The 14,175-nt window shown below is 49.0% G+C and overlaps 1 protein-coding gene and 1 pseudogene across 3 annotated transcripts in view; both read left to right on the plus strand.

Moving 5' to 3' along the window:
• Positions 1-14,175, plus strand: part of RNFT2 (ring finger protein, transmembrane 2) — a 59,466-nt gene that overhangs the window by 16,335 nt on the left and 28,956 nt on the right. For all 3 annotated transcript variants that reach the window (XM_075996603.1, XM_075996605.1, XM_075996604.1), the window contains exon 7: positions 870-1,023. In XM_075996603.1, coding sequence (XP_075852718.1) covers positions 870-1,023 — 154 coding nt within the window. The remainder of the gene's footprint in view (positions 1-869; positions 1,024-14,175) is intronic.
• LOC105866948 (MICOS complex subunit MIC26 pseudogene) lies at positions 11,735-13,429 on the plus strand (annotated as a pseudogene).

Below are 14,175 nucleotides of genomic sequence, written 5' to 3' on the forward strand. Positions count from 1 at the left end.
CTGGAGATAAGCAAAGCGCACTGCAGAGAACTGTTGCAAGGATTTATTGAGCAGCGAGCAAAGAGCTAGCATAGTGCCCGCCTGGCTCCTCAGTTCCCCTCCCTCCTTCACAGTGTCTGCTGTCTTCTTTCCCTCCTTTCACCTCTTGTAAAGCCTGTCATGCACCCGTAAAACTGAAGGGCACTGCTATGGTTTGCATTGTCCCCATAAAAATTCAGGTTGAAATTCGATCCCCAATGTGACCCTGTTGGGACATGTTTGAGTCATGGGGGGAGAGCCTTCATGAATGGCTTGATGCGGTGGGGAGTGAGTTCTTGCCCTGGTGAGACTGGATTCGTTCTCGTGGGAGTGGATTACTTCCCAAGAGAGTGGGTTATTATAAGCCAGGACACCCCTCGGGTTGTTTGTTTGGTTTTTATTGTCTTTTTGCACATGTCCACTTCCCCTTTGACCTTCTCTGTGAGGTTATGATGCAGCATAAAAGCCCTCACCAGAAGCCAAGGCTATGCCTTTGAACCTCCCAGCCCCTTGAACCATAAGCTAAATAAACCTCTTTTTTTTTTTTTTTAAATAAATTACTCAGCTGCAGATATTCTTTTACAGCAACACAAAAAGGACTAAGACAGGGACCTTAATGTCCCAGCCAATCTTGTCATTTCACCCTCAAGGGAACTGAGGCTCAGAGAGGTTAAGAGATCCACCGGAGGTCACACAGCAGGTTGGGAGCCGATTCAGGGAAAGGACACAGATGTCTGACTTCTGGTTTAGCACTCCTTCTACATGTGATATTTGCAAGGCTCCTGAGTAGAAGGAGCTACTGAGGGCCTTGCCGGAAGTGAGCGTCCTGACTCTGTGAACCCTCCCCCCAGCCTCATATTCCTGAAGCCCAACCTGGAGACCCTGGACTTCTTCGACCTGCTGTGGATCGTGGGGATCGCAGACTTCGTGCTGAAGTACATCACCATCGCCCTCAAGTGCCTCATCGTGGCCCTGCCCAAGATCATCCTGGCCGTCAAGTCCAAGGTAGGCAGGCGCTGGCTGCGGCCACCGGGTACCCCCGTCTCAGGGCGCCGCCTGGCGGAGGAAAGCACGGGGGCCCACAGAGCCAGGGCCCTGCCACCCGCCTCTTACAGTTCCGTGAAGTTGAGCGTGCCTCTGTGTTGTCACCACCTGCTTGTCACACCTCCACCCTCCAAGTGCATTTTTCCTAAGTTGCCTTATTTCAAAGCGGCCCTTGGTGCAATTTTCATGTCAATTTCACCTGGGAGCGGGAAAACAAACGTGAGCGTGCTCAGCGTCCTGCGTCTCCCAGGGAAGGACGGCTTTCATAGGCTCTTGCTCTTGGTGGCTTCCAGGAGCTCGCTTTGTAAAGGGGACCAAGGCTCGGGAGCAAAGCGCTCTGTGACCGATCAGCGACGTGCGCCTTGGTTTCGGAGGGGGGTGAGTGGTGGCAGTGACGCTTCGCCGTGTCCCGTAGGGAGAGACCCACGGGCAGGTGTTGGAGTGAGGAGGTCTTGGGAAAACAGCCAGTGGAATTCAGAGGACCGAGCGGGGTTAGGACTAGACGTCACCTGCAGGACGTAATGAGTGCCAGAGGCTCTGTAAGGTGACTCGAAGGGAACCAGGACCAAAGTGGATGGACTGAAGAATCCCTGAAGTCTCCTGCTCTCCATTCTGTAAAAACAGTCCCCTTGCAAGTTCAGAAAGCTCAGACTTTGTCCCAGGCATTGCTCGGCCGCAGAGCTGGTTGGCATTGACCATCGATACTGAGTGGTGACCAACCGCACACATGAGCCAGGGCGATCTCTGAGCCCATTTTTGTCCCCCAACTCCCCACCTTTACTCCCCTCCCCAACTTTGTGATTTATTCATTTGAACCAAAATCCTAGGCTATTGGGGTTTTCTCAAATGAAGCCACAGCTGTGGTGCCCAAAGGCAGTGCCAGGAAGTACAAAATGGCATAGAGACAAAAATTTAAAAGAGACACTCTGGGAGGCCAAGGTGGGAGGATCGCTCAAGGTTAAGAGTTCGAAACCAGCCTGAGCAAGAGTGAGTCCCTTCTCTCTACTAAAAATAGAAAGAAATTAATCAGCCAACTAAAAAAATATAGAAAAAATTAGCCAGGCATGGTGGCACATGCCTGTAGTCCCAGCTACTTGGGAGGCTGAGGCAGGAGGATCGCTTGAGCCCAGGAGTTTGAGGTTGCTGTGAGCTAGGCTGATGCCACAGCACTCTAGCCCGGGCAACAGAGTGAGACTCTGTCACAAAAAAAATTTAAAAGTGAGAGAGAGAGACATGGAGAAGAAAGGCAAGAGAGGGAACAGGAGCCCTAAAGAAGTCATAAGGGCCTGTGTGGTAGTAGCTCACTCCTGTAATCCCAACATTTTGGGAGGCTGAGGCGGGAGGATCACATGAGGCCAGGAGTTCACGACTAGCCTGGGAAACATAGGGAGACCATGTCTCTATAAAAAAATTTTAAAAAATTAGCCGGGCATGGTGGTGCACACCTGTAGTCCCAGCTACTGGAGAGGCTGAGGCAGGAGGATCGCTTGAGCCCAGGAGTTCAAGGTCACAGTGAATTGCAATCACGCCATTGCTTTCCAGCCTGGGCAACAGAGCAAGACCTCATCTCTTAAAAAAAAACAACCAGAAGTCCTAAGATGCCTCCTCCCCTTTACCCTTCCCAAGACCATGATATCCATGACTGCTTGCCCATTAAGCTCTTCTCCCCCTACCACTACCACCACCCACCCCTCAAGGTACACTCTCTCATCCCCATTTTGCAGACAAAAACATGGAGGCTCAGTGATTGCCCCCTGTGGACACTTGTTAGAGCCAGGATTTGAACTCAGGTCTGCCTGACGCCCAACCCAGGTGTTTCTCGCACCTGTTTAATCTCTGAGGACCCTAGCCAGGTGGTGGTTTTCATAGCTTCATTTGCCCTGCACTGGCTTCATGTAGGACTGGGAGGGTCCGAGAGCTATACTGTCAGCTTCCTTGAGGCCACATGCCTGGGCCCGGAATCAGCTGTGCCCCGAGGGGCCAGCTCCTGCTTGGGCACAGGTCCCAGCCACTTGTGGACACAAAGCCCATCACTCTTTCTTGAGCAATAATATCCTTCCCTGCACCAGCCGGAGCCAAGACCTGACCCCAGCAGCCCAGGCTGGGGAGGAATTTGGGCCGCAGCCAGCACTGAGATGTGGCGGCGTCCTCCCCCCTCACCTTAGCACCTGTCGCCTGCTGGGATTTCATTGGCTCCTCCCAGCCAGCAGGGTCAGACGGAGGTAGGACAGGCAGAGCCCACGCATTGGTTGGTGCAAATTGACACTTGAGAGCAGATTGTTCTAATTAGGACCAAGAATAACAACTGAAATAGCAAACACTTGCGGGACAGTCCACCTGTGTTAAGCAGTGCCTTTTGCTCAAGAAATATTTGCCACATGCCAACCGTGCGCCAGGCTCTGTTCTAGGCACTAAGGACACATCAGTGAACAAAGGAGATCAAAATCCCTACACTCATGGAGTTTACAGCCTGCTAGAGACATTGTCTCATTCAGTCTTAACAGTCCTGGGAGGGTAGCTGCTGTCGGTGTCTCTTGTCACAGAGAGGAAACTGAGTTAAATAACTTGCCGGAGATTGCAGAGCTCATGGGGACAACAATGACAGCTAGTGTGGGGCCAGCCCTTCCCATGGGCAGGCGTGGCTGATTCATTTCCATCTGACATTAGGCTTGCAGGGCAAGTGCTGTTGTCTTGATTTTTTTTTTACTTTTTATTGAGATAAAATTCACATTACATAAAATGAACCATTAATTAGATTAGAGTAAGCCATTCTGTAGCATTTGGGCCACTCACAATGTTGTACAACCACCAGCAGCTCTGTCTGGCGCTAAGACATTTTCATCATGTCGAAAAGAAACCTTGTAACCCCTAAGCAGTCACCCGCCATTGCCTGTTCCCCCAAACCCTCGACAACCACTCCTCTGCTTTCTGTCTGCATGGATTTACCTATTCTGTATATTTCATAAAAATGGAATCATATAATATGTGGCCTTTTGTGTCTGGCATCTTTCACTTGGCATGTTTTCAAGTTTCATCCATGTTGTAGCATGTATCAGTATGCCATTCCTTTTTTATGGCTGAATAATATTCCATTGAGTGAATGGACCCCAATGTGCTTAGCCATTTGTCTGTTGATGGACACTTGGGCTGTTTCTGCTTTTTGGCTATTGTGAATAGTGCTGCTGTGAACATTCACATGCAAGTATCTATTTGAACACAGTTTGGGGGAGTAGATAGCTAGGTGTGAAATTGCCGGGTCATCTGGTCTTTCTTTTTGAGGAACCGCCAAGCTGTTTCCCACAGTGGCTGCACCGTTTTACAATCCCGGCAACATGAAAGCAGTGAGAGGTTGAGGAAGTAGCCCAAGGTCACACAGCCTATAAGTGGCTAAGCTGGGATTCGAACTCAGGCAGTCTGACTCCAGAACAACCCCTGCTCTAAGTTATTAGACTGTGCTCCCTCCCACGTGAGTTCCCTGAATTTGTCTGGGAAATTGCTCAGAGTTAATTTAGGAGCCAGGTCCCCACAAGCCATCTATATGTAAAGTCCCCCAAGTCCCCCAGGCCAGAGCTGCCTCACTTCCTTGTCCTTGAACCGGGCGCTGGTGGGGACAAGGGGGCGGGACGGGCCCTGTCACCCCTTCCTTGTGCCTCGAGTTGTGGGCGACAGTTATTAATGCCTCCTGGCAACTGTCCAGTTCCCTTTTTTTGATTATTATTATTTTATTCGGCGAGATTAATGTGCCGGGTCAGAGCCTAATCCCGCCTGTAAACAGTGATGTGAATAGTGGCCTCAAGATGAATTGCAGGCCTGGAGGAGGTCCGCCGCCTCTCGCTGCCTGTCTGAGCGCTCTCCGCAGTCCTCATCAATCCTTGTCTGGGGAGAAGAAAAGGCCGCGTCTTCCTCTGCAGCTGGGCTGGGGGCGGGTGGGCACATCTGTCCCCCGGGCTGCCACGCCATCCGCTGAGAGGGCGGGCTGGGTCTCGATACCGTAATTACTGCACTGGAAGGGCGCTCGGGACTGGGGCCGCTGGGTGGCCCTGACGCGTGCGGTGGGGTGAGCCACCTCGTCTGGGGGTTTCAGGAATCTCTTCATTTTCGGCCTTTTCTTAATTGTCATTCCGCCAGCGCCAGGTCCCACATGCCTCCCAATGCGGGAGGGTCTTCCAGGGACCGTCACCCGCACCTGGGTCTCCCAGGGAGGGCCGTGCCCGCTGGCCAGCCAAGATGGGTTGAAGACGGTGACCGCCGATCTGCAGCCTCAAGCCCAAACCGTCGCGCTGGCCCAGGGTCTTAAGCTGCCACTTGTCGTCGTAAATCCTGGTGATTTGTCTGTCACTTGCACGTCCTGGGACTGCCTGGTCTAGCTGCGTCCCACCAGTCCGGCCTCGCTGCCCACACCCGTCTCCCTTGCGCACTCTGGACCCGCCATGCTGGTGACTTCCTGGCGTCCCCAACGCCCCCAGCATCTTCCTTCGCGGTCCCTGGGCATGCGTCGTTCCCTTTGCCCGGGGCAGCTTTGCCCCGGATGTCCCCGTGGCTGTCTCCTTGCCACCATTCAGATCTCCATGCCGTGGCATCTCCGCCGAGAGGTCTTCTCTGAGCACCTGTGGAAAGTCGTTTTCTCCCACCTGCACTATCATGCGATCACGGTGCATCCTTCTTAGCGTGCAGTATCTGAAATAATCGGATCAGGTCGTTTTGGCTCTATCTATTTTGTCTCCCCTGCCCCCAGCCCGCCACTAGAAAGTGAACTCGTGTGAACTAGGACCGCGAGGTCTCTCCCGACTCACGGGGAGGGAGGAGCTTCACGTTAATACCTATGGGGGGGGGTAAACCAGACCTGCTTCTCCACCGCACAGGGCTCTCCTCGCCGCTGCCCCCGCCTCCCCACTTCCACTGACGCTGTTCAGGGTCTGCTCGCTTACAGGGCAATGCTAAATCCCAAGAATGTAAAAATGAGTAAGATGCCATCCTAACCTTCGTCCACTCACTTGATTCTCTTTGAATGAAACTTGTTGGGTTTTTGCTTTTTTAGACATAGGGTCTTGCTATGTTGTCCAGGCTGGAGTACAGTGACATGATCATAGCTCACTGAAGCCTTCGATTCCCAGACTCAAGTGATCCTCCAGCCTCAGCCTTCTGAGTAGCTGGGACTATAGGCGCACACCTCTATGCCTGGCTAATTTTTTTTATTTTTATTTTATTTTATTTTATTTAGAGACAGGGTCTCGCTATGTTGTCCAGGCTGGTCTCCAGCTCCCAGCCTCATGGAAAGAGCGCACACTCTAAAACTCGGGTGCTCATGGAAAGAGCGCACGCTCTAAAACTCAGATTCAGGTTCTAGCTCTGCCACCTTCTGCCTCTGGGACCTTATTAACCCCTTGGAGCCTTAGTGTCCCCATCTTTAAAATAGCAGGGTGATAGCAGGGCTGACCTCGTAACACTGTTGTGAGAATTAAATAACACATCAAGTCCTGGCTGGTTAGTTATTGTTATTCTAAGGAAGACAGTACTGTTAGCAGTCATCTACTAATAGTTTAAAGTCAGTGAGAAAGTCAATCTAACTAGAATTCCATAGCGTGCAAGCAAGAAAAGCAAGCAATGCTATGATTTCGTAAATGCCACTTTTACCATGGTAGTAAGATACCAATGCCGTAAATGGTAGTAAAAATATCCTTTATTAAACTATGGTCTGGGCCCTTAGGGAAATGTTAATAGGCATTTTATAAGAAGGTGTTCTGTGGTCACAGACCTCTGGGAAATGCTTTGTATGTTATCACACACACATAAAAAAATAACATAGTAAAGGCTCTGAGAAGTCCTGCAGTCAAGAAACTCGTTTCACATTGTGTTCTCTAGCTTAATTTTCCCAACGTATTAACCATGGAACCCTCTTATCAAGGAGCACAACATGTTGCAGAATCTAGTTCAGGAGTCGGGACACTACAGCCTGTGGGCTCAGTGCTTGTTTGTGCAAATAAAGCTTTATTGGAACGCGGCCGCACTCATTTATGCCTCGTGGCTGCTTTCTTGCCACGATGGCAGAGCCGAGTAGTGGTGACAGAGACTGCATGACCCACAAAACCCAAACTATTTCCCGTCTGTTCCTTTAAGAAGCAGCTTACTGACCCTGAAGTCAGTGCGATGGTGGACGCAGAGACTGGAGTGGCGCGGCCACAAGCCGAGCCAGGCCAGCAGCCGCCAGAGGCTGGGAAAGCCAAGGGTCAGCTTCTCCCCAAGAGTCTCGGGGGGGGGGGGGGGGGGGGGCGCGGCCCAGCCAACACCTCCAGTTTGGCCCGGGGAAACCGATTTCAGACTTCTGGCCTCCAGATCCGTGTGAGAATAAAATTCTGTTGTTTTCAGCCGCCCAGCGTGTGCGGATCTGTCACGGCAGCCGTGGGAAACCGATCCCCGGTGCTGGCGCCACTTGCGGTTGTGGGGAAGGGAGCTGGCCCATTTGTTGTCAGCGGGTCCGCGGCAGCCAGGAAACACCTGGTCCTGCTGTTCCAGCGGTGGAGACTGTAAGGCACCACCTGCCTCTGGGGTGGCGCTTTCTGCTTTACCCCCTCTTCATTCCCAGCTGTCGGTACCTGCCTGGATAAATCTGAGATTTTTCATTTTTAGGTTATTTTTGAATACTTTTAAATTATAAAATATTTCAAGTGTGCAGAAAATAATAACAGAGATCTCTACTCACCATTCAGATTTCAAAGATGTTAACTTTTTCCATATTTGCTTCAGATCCTCCTCCTCTTTTATAGAAATAAAAGCCCCCCCCAAATGTCTCCCCCCACTTGCAACCTCTGTATTATCGGTTTCCCCCTCTATGAATTAGAGTGTACAACGCCAGAGTCTCGGTGGCACAGCCCAGCGTCTTATTTCCAGCCTGTCGTGGTCCAGTGCAGGCCGACTGAGGCACTCTGCTCCATGCGGGCATTCAGGGATCCAGGCTGCTTCCATGGGATGAAATCACCATCCCCCGGGATGTTCCCCTAGGACAGCGTGTCTCAGCTTTAGATGTACAGAGACATTGCCTGGAGAGCTGATTCACACACCGATCCCTGGGGCTCACCCTTAGGAGAGACCAGAGATGCTGAGTCTTTATGTAGCAGGGGGCTGAGACCACACAGTCTCCAATGGAACCTCAGCCCCAGGGGGCCGACGAGGGAGGAGAGATGGGAGGGTTGCCAGGAAGGTTTTCGGTACCGAGAACTTGTGTGGCTCACTTGCACCCACATTCTGCCATTGGCTAAGACTCAGTGGGGGCCCCACCTAACAGCAAGAGAATCTGGGAAACAGTTGTCTTCCTGAGGCCTGGGGGGAAATTAAGAGGAATTTGGAGAATTCATGGCAATCTCTCTGCCACAGCCTTTGAAATATTATGTATTCTGTCTTCTACCCTGGAGGCTATCGCTTGTTCTTTTACTGTCAGTGTGTATGTCCATAAACAAAATATGGTATTGGTTTTCACGTGTAACAAACTAGCATCCGTACAGGCTACGTGCATCTTGTGCTGTTACACAGTGTTTTGTTTTTGAGGTTTGTGTACATTTGTGCTTCTTAAAGTGTGGTCCCCAGACCAGCAGCATCAGCGTCACCTGGCAACTGATTAGAAATGCAAATCCTCAGACCCCACCTAAGACCCTTAATTCAGAAACTGTGGAGGGGCAGGCCAGCAGCCTGTGTTCTAACAAGCCCTCTAGGTGACTTGAATGCTCACTGAAGTTTGAGAACCGCTGATCTTTATTAATATGTGTAGTTCCAGGTCTCCATTCATTTTTCAGTGCTGTATGATATTCCTGGTTTATTCATCCATTCCCCTACTCATGGACAGTTAGATTGGGTTTGGTTTTTTTTTTTTTTTTTTTTTTTTTTTTACCATTATGAATAGTACAATAATGAATGTCTCTGTGCAGATGCACAAAAATTTCTTTAACATAGCCACCTAGAAATAGAATTGCTGGATTTTAGTATTGACTATCTCTGATGTCCCCAGACGGTTCTTCCTCGAGAGGCTATAGCAATTCACACTTCCTCCAGTGCTGAATACAGGTTGCTGTTTTTCCACATCTTGCTTTAAGCATTTAGCATTACTTTCAAATCCCTCCCATCTTCGAAGTGTGCTGTGTGCACATTATCCAGAAAGATGAAGAAATTGTCTTTTTTAGAGGTTCTGGATTTAAACATGGGGCAGAGCCTGGCTCCATCACTTCTTCCATTGCTCACTGTTTGGCGGGTCACTTCTTGCTGTCGGATCTTTTTCTTGCCTAACAGAGAGGCAAGAGTGGGCGGTTTTGTCTTCATTCTGGTCTTGACGGGAATGCCTCTAGGGTCATTTCAGACAGGGCTCTCCAGAGAAACAGAACCAGTAGGGAATGTGCACGTGAAGAGATTGATTGCAAGGAATCGGCTTGCATGATTGCGGGGCCTGGAAACTCCCCGGCAGGAACTGATGCTGCAGTCTTTTTTTTTTTTTTTTAATCAGACAAGGTCTCGCTCTGTCTCGATGGGTAGAGTGCAGTGACATTATCTTAGCTCACTGCAACCTCACACTCCTGGCCTCAAGCAATCCTCCTGCCTCAGCCTCCCAAGTAGCTGGGACTACAGGCTCATGCCACTACGCTTGGCTAATTTTTCCACTTTTTCCACTTCCAATTTTTCCACTGTAGAGATGGGGGAGGTGTCACTCTTGCTCAGCCTGGTCTTCAACTCCTGGCCTCAAGCTATCCTCCTGCCTTGGCCTCCCAAAGTGCTAGGATTACAGACATGAGCCACCACGCCTGACCTGATGCTGTCATCTTTTTTTTTTTTTGTAATTTTGTTTAATGTTCTTGACAATCTTATAAGGCAAATACACTATTGTCCTTATTTGTAAAATGTAAGTGATCTTGCTCAAGATCATGGGTGTTTTAAGTGGCAGAACCAAATCTTTTATTGTTTGAGACAAACTCTTGCTCTGTTGCCCAGGCTAGAATGCAGTGGCGTCATCACAGCTCATTGCATTGAACTTGAACTCCCGGGCTCTGGTGATCCTCCTGCCTCAGCCTCCCGAGTAGTTGGGACTACAGGTGTGCACCACCAGGCCTGGCTAAGTTTTCTATTTTTGTAGAGCTGGGGTCTCACCATGTTGCTCAGGCTGGTCTTAAACTCCTGGGCTCAAGTGATCCTCCCGCCTCAGCCTCCTGAGTCACTGGGATTATAGGAATGAGGCACCCCGTCTGGGCAAAACCAAAATCTTTCAGAGCTCAGAGCCCGTGCTTTAACCACTGTGATGGTTCCACTGATAGATGAGGCAGAGGAAGAGAAAGAGGAAGGAGCTTGTGAAGAGGCCACAGGAAGAACAGGAGATGGTGCTATTATTATTATTAATTTTATAATTATTAATATATAATCTTGTTCTCTTCCCCTGGAACACCTCATCTCTGGGACACCTTTTCCCCATGCCCACTTCTCTGCCTAGGAACTTCTGTTCATTCCTCAAGAACTTGACTCAGACGTCACCCCCTCTGAGGAGCCTTCCCACATCCCATCTCCCCAAACCTCCAACCCTCTGGAATCCCGTAAACATTTGCTCAGATTTCTATTATAGCCAAGTTATATTATAAAGTGATCATTTTCATACCTCCTCCTTGTACTAAATTCAGAACTCTCGAGGGCAAGGACTATGTCTAATTATCCCTGTGATTCCAGTGCTTAGCTCCGCTCATTGGAGGTGCTCAGGGAAAGTGAGATTGAAGGAATCAATCATCAAACCTCGAGGACCCTCTGTCTTACCGGGTACTATGCTAAGAAATGTAAAGTTACAAAGATCAGGCTTTTGGTCCCTTGAAGTTCATAAACAAATTGAGGATGTGTTCCTATCTTTCAGTTCTACATTATGGAAATCCAACACAAACTATCTTAAAAGGAAAAAAAGAGAATGTGGGCAGGGGACAGAATTTATTTGTCCTAGGCAGGTTACTTCTATTAATAGATTCAGGAATAGCTGGGTCTAAGATCCAAGGGTTTCCGGCAATGTTATGTTCCAGATAAGGTCTGTTTCTATAACCTGCTCTTGGGTGGCTTCATCCTCAGGAATTTTTTGTCCCATGTGAAAGCCCCTCACAGCTCCATGTTTACATCCAATGATAGCAAAAATAGAGCTTTTTACCCCAGTGGTCCTAGCAAAAATCCTAGGAGTCATTCTCAGTGCTCTTAATTGAGTTACCTGCCCTTCACTGAACCCACGATAGTAACTCTGAACAGCCCTACGTCACATGCCGACCTCTGGATTTGGAAGTGGGGTTGACCCCATCCAAATCATATGCATTGGCTGGACGCGGTGGCTCACGCCTGTCATCCTAGCACTCTGGGAGGCCAAGGCGGGTGGATTGCTCGAGGTCAGGAGTTCAAAACCAGCCTGAGCAAGTGCGAGACCATGTCTCTACTAAAAATAGAAAGAATTAATTGGCCAACTAAAAAATATATATAAAAAAAAATTAGCCGGGCATGGTGGTGCGTCCCTGTAGTCCCAGCTACTCGGGAGGTTGAGGCAGAAGGATTGCTTGAGCCCAGGAGTTTTAGGTTGCTGTGAACTAGGCTGACGCCATGGCACTCAACCCCGGGCAACACAGTGAGACTCTGTTTCAAAATAAATAAATAACCTGCCGGAGCTGCCACTGCCAGCGACATGTTCAAGGTAATTTAGAGGTCCGTGGGGCCAGCCAGCCTGAGTCTACTCACCTTAAAAGTCTATGCAGCACCGAAAAAGGACTCACCTCCCCCACATCCCAAGAAGATTGATGAGCTTTTACCCTACTCAGCTCCCTCGGGTCAATCTAAATATGTGGAAGAACCACGGACCCAACTCGAAGAAAGCATCTCACAGCTCCGACACTATTGCGAGCCATATACACGCGGGTGTCAGGAAACATACTCTCAAACTAAGCCCAAGATACAAACTTTGGTTCATTGGGGGTTAGACAGCTATGAATCTCCAAAATGCACCGGGTTTTTCCCAAGACTTGGTGTTATTGGTTTTGCTGGCCTTGTTGGACTCCTTTTGGCTAGAGGTTCAAAAGTAAAGAAGCTGGTATATCCACCTGGTTTCATGGGATTAGCTGCCTCTATTATCCACAACACATCACATTTGTCCAGGTCAGCGAGGAGAAATTATATGACTGGGGTTTACGAGGATACATAGTCATAGAACATTTATGGAAGGGGAGCTTTCAAAAGCCAGGAAAGGTGAAGAATTCACCCAGAAATAAGTAGAAAACTCCATGCTCTGCCCATATTAATCAGTTATAGGTAAACATTGGAAACTCCATACAGTAAATCAATATTTCTACAGAAAAATGGCAGAGAAGTCAGTATTGAATGTATTAAACCGGCTTTCTTCTTCAGGAAAAACTATACTAGGCCTCTGTTTTCTTGGGTGATACCATCCTACAAGCAAACTAATCTGAAATTTTTTCACCTGGTGATAATGTACAAGCCTTAGAACTCCTCATTCTCATGTTGCTATTTATGTACATAATTAAAATCCAAGTTAAAAAATAAATAAATAAATATCATATGTATTAAAAGTGAGGGAAAGTTGTTCACCAGAGGAAAATCAAATTGCTTGTTACTAAAAGGGGGACAAGATATTAGGCAAGCAAAAACCAACACATGTCCTCCATAGAGGAGATGTCCTGTACATCGGTAATTATATGGTAAGGCTAGGAGTGATGCCTGTCTTAAGTGGTTAAGGTCCACAAACACCTTCTAGGAGGAAGCCTATGAACTAGGCCTTCTGGATAGGTAGGATTATGGTAGATGAAGGTGAGGAGGCCTTTCAGATACATGGAAGGCATGAACAAAGGCACGGAGGTAAGGATCCTTTGAAGGTTTTCCAAGTTTGCTGGGAACTTTTGGGAATTAAGTCTGGCATTTTGGTTGGGGGCTAGATCTATACATAATCTAATAAGTGCTAATCATTTATGCAGATTTCTTCCATATATGATCTCAAAAAAGAGTAATTTTGCCAGGCACCAGGAGTAGGATTATTTTTCCCGTGTTACCGATGGGGCAAGTGAGGCCTAGTGATGCCTGCTGAGAGTCCCCCCTCTTGTGTCCAGAGACGGAACAGCACAAGAAGCCCAATTTCTGCCCTCCAGCCCAGGACCGTGCCCCTCCCCTCATCCAGAGTAAAAATAAAATCTGGGGTTGGAAATCACCAGGACAGCAGCTGTGGCTCAGGGCCAGCCTGAGGACACCTTTGGAGGAAGCTGTGGAACAACCATATAGTCAAGAAACAAGGTATCTGACTTGCATAATGGCTAACAGCAGAGACTCTGGAGTTAGGCCTGGTTTTAATTCTCAGTTTCATGAGTTGAGGTGTTACCCTAGACAGATTATATAACTTCTCTAAGCCTTAGTTTCCTCATCTGTAAACAAGGCAAAGAACAATACCTATCTTATAGGATGGTTCATGAGGTCTCAATGAGGTACTGCTCTCGTCTCCTGATCCTCTTCCCGTCTGGTCTCGTCTCCTCGTCCTCTTCTGGGCTCCTCTCCTGATCTTCTTCCGGTCTCATCTCCTCCTCTTCCGGTCTGTTCTCCTCTTCCGGTCTTGTCTCCTCTTCTGGTCTCATCTCCTCTTCCGGTTTTGTCTCCTCCTCCTCTTCCAGTCTCGTTTTTTCTCTTCGGGTCTGGTCTCCTGTTCCAATCTGGTCTCCTCTTCCGGTCTGGTCTCCTTGTCCTCTTCTGGTCTCGTCTCCTCCTCTGCTGGTCTCTCCTCCTCCTCTTCCGGTCTGGTCTCCTCCTCTTCCAGTCTTGTCTCCTCCTCCCTGTCTGGTCCGGTCTCCTCCTCCTTTTCCAGTCTTGTCTCCTTTTCCTCTTCAGGCCTTTCATCTTCACGCCTCCTCTTCTTGCCGTTTGGTCTTCTCTTCCTCATCTGATCTCTTCCTTGTCCCATCTGGTCTCCTCTTCTTCGTCTGGTCTGGTGTGGTCTCATCCCTTCTTCATCCTGTCTCGTCTCCTTTTCTGGTCTGGTCTCCTCCTCCTCATCCAGTCTAGTCTCCTCTTTGTCATCCAGTCTGGTGTCCTGATGCTGTGGTCTTCAGGCAGAATTTCTCCTTCCTTGTG

The sequence above is a fragment of the Microcebus murinus genome, chromosome 22 (genome assembly GCF_040939455.1).
Source record: "Microcebus murinus isolate Inina chromosome 22, M.murinus_Inina_mat1.0, whole genome shotgun sequence".
NCBI classification, from domain to species: domain Eukaryota; kingdom Metazoa; phylum Chordata; class Mammalia; order Primates; family Cheirogaleidae; genus Microcebus; species Microcebus murinus.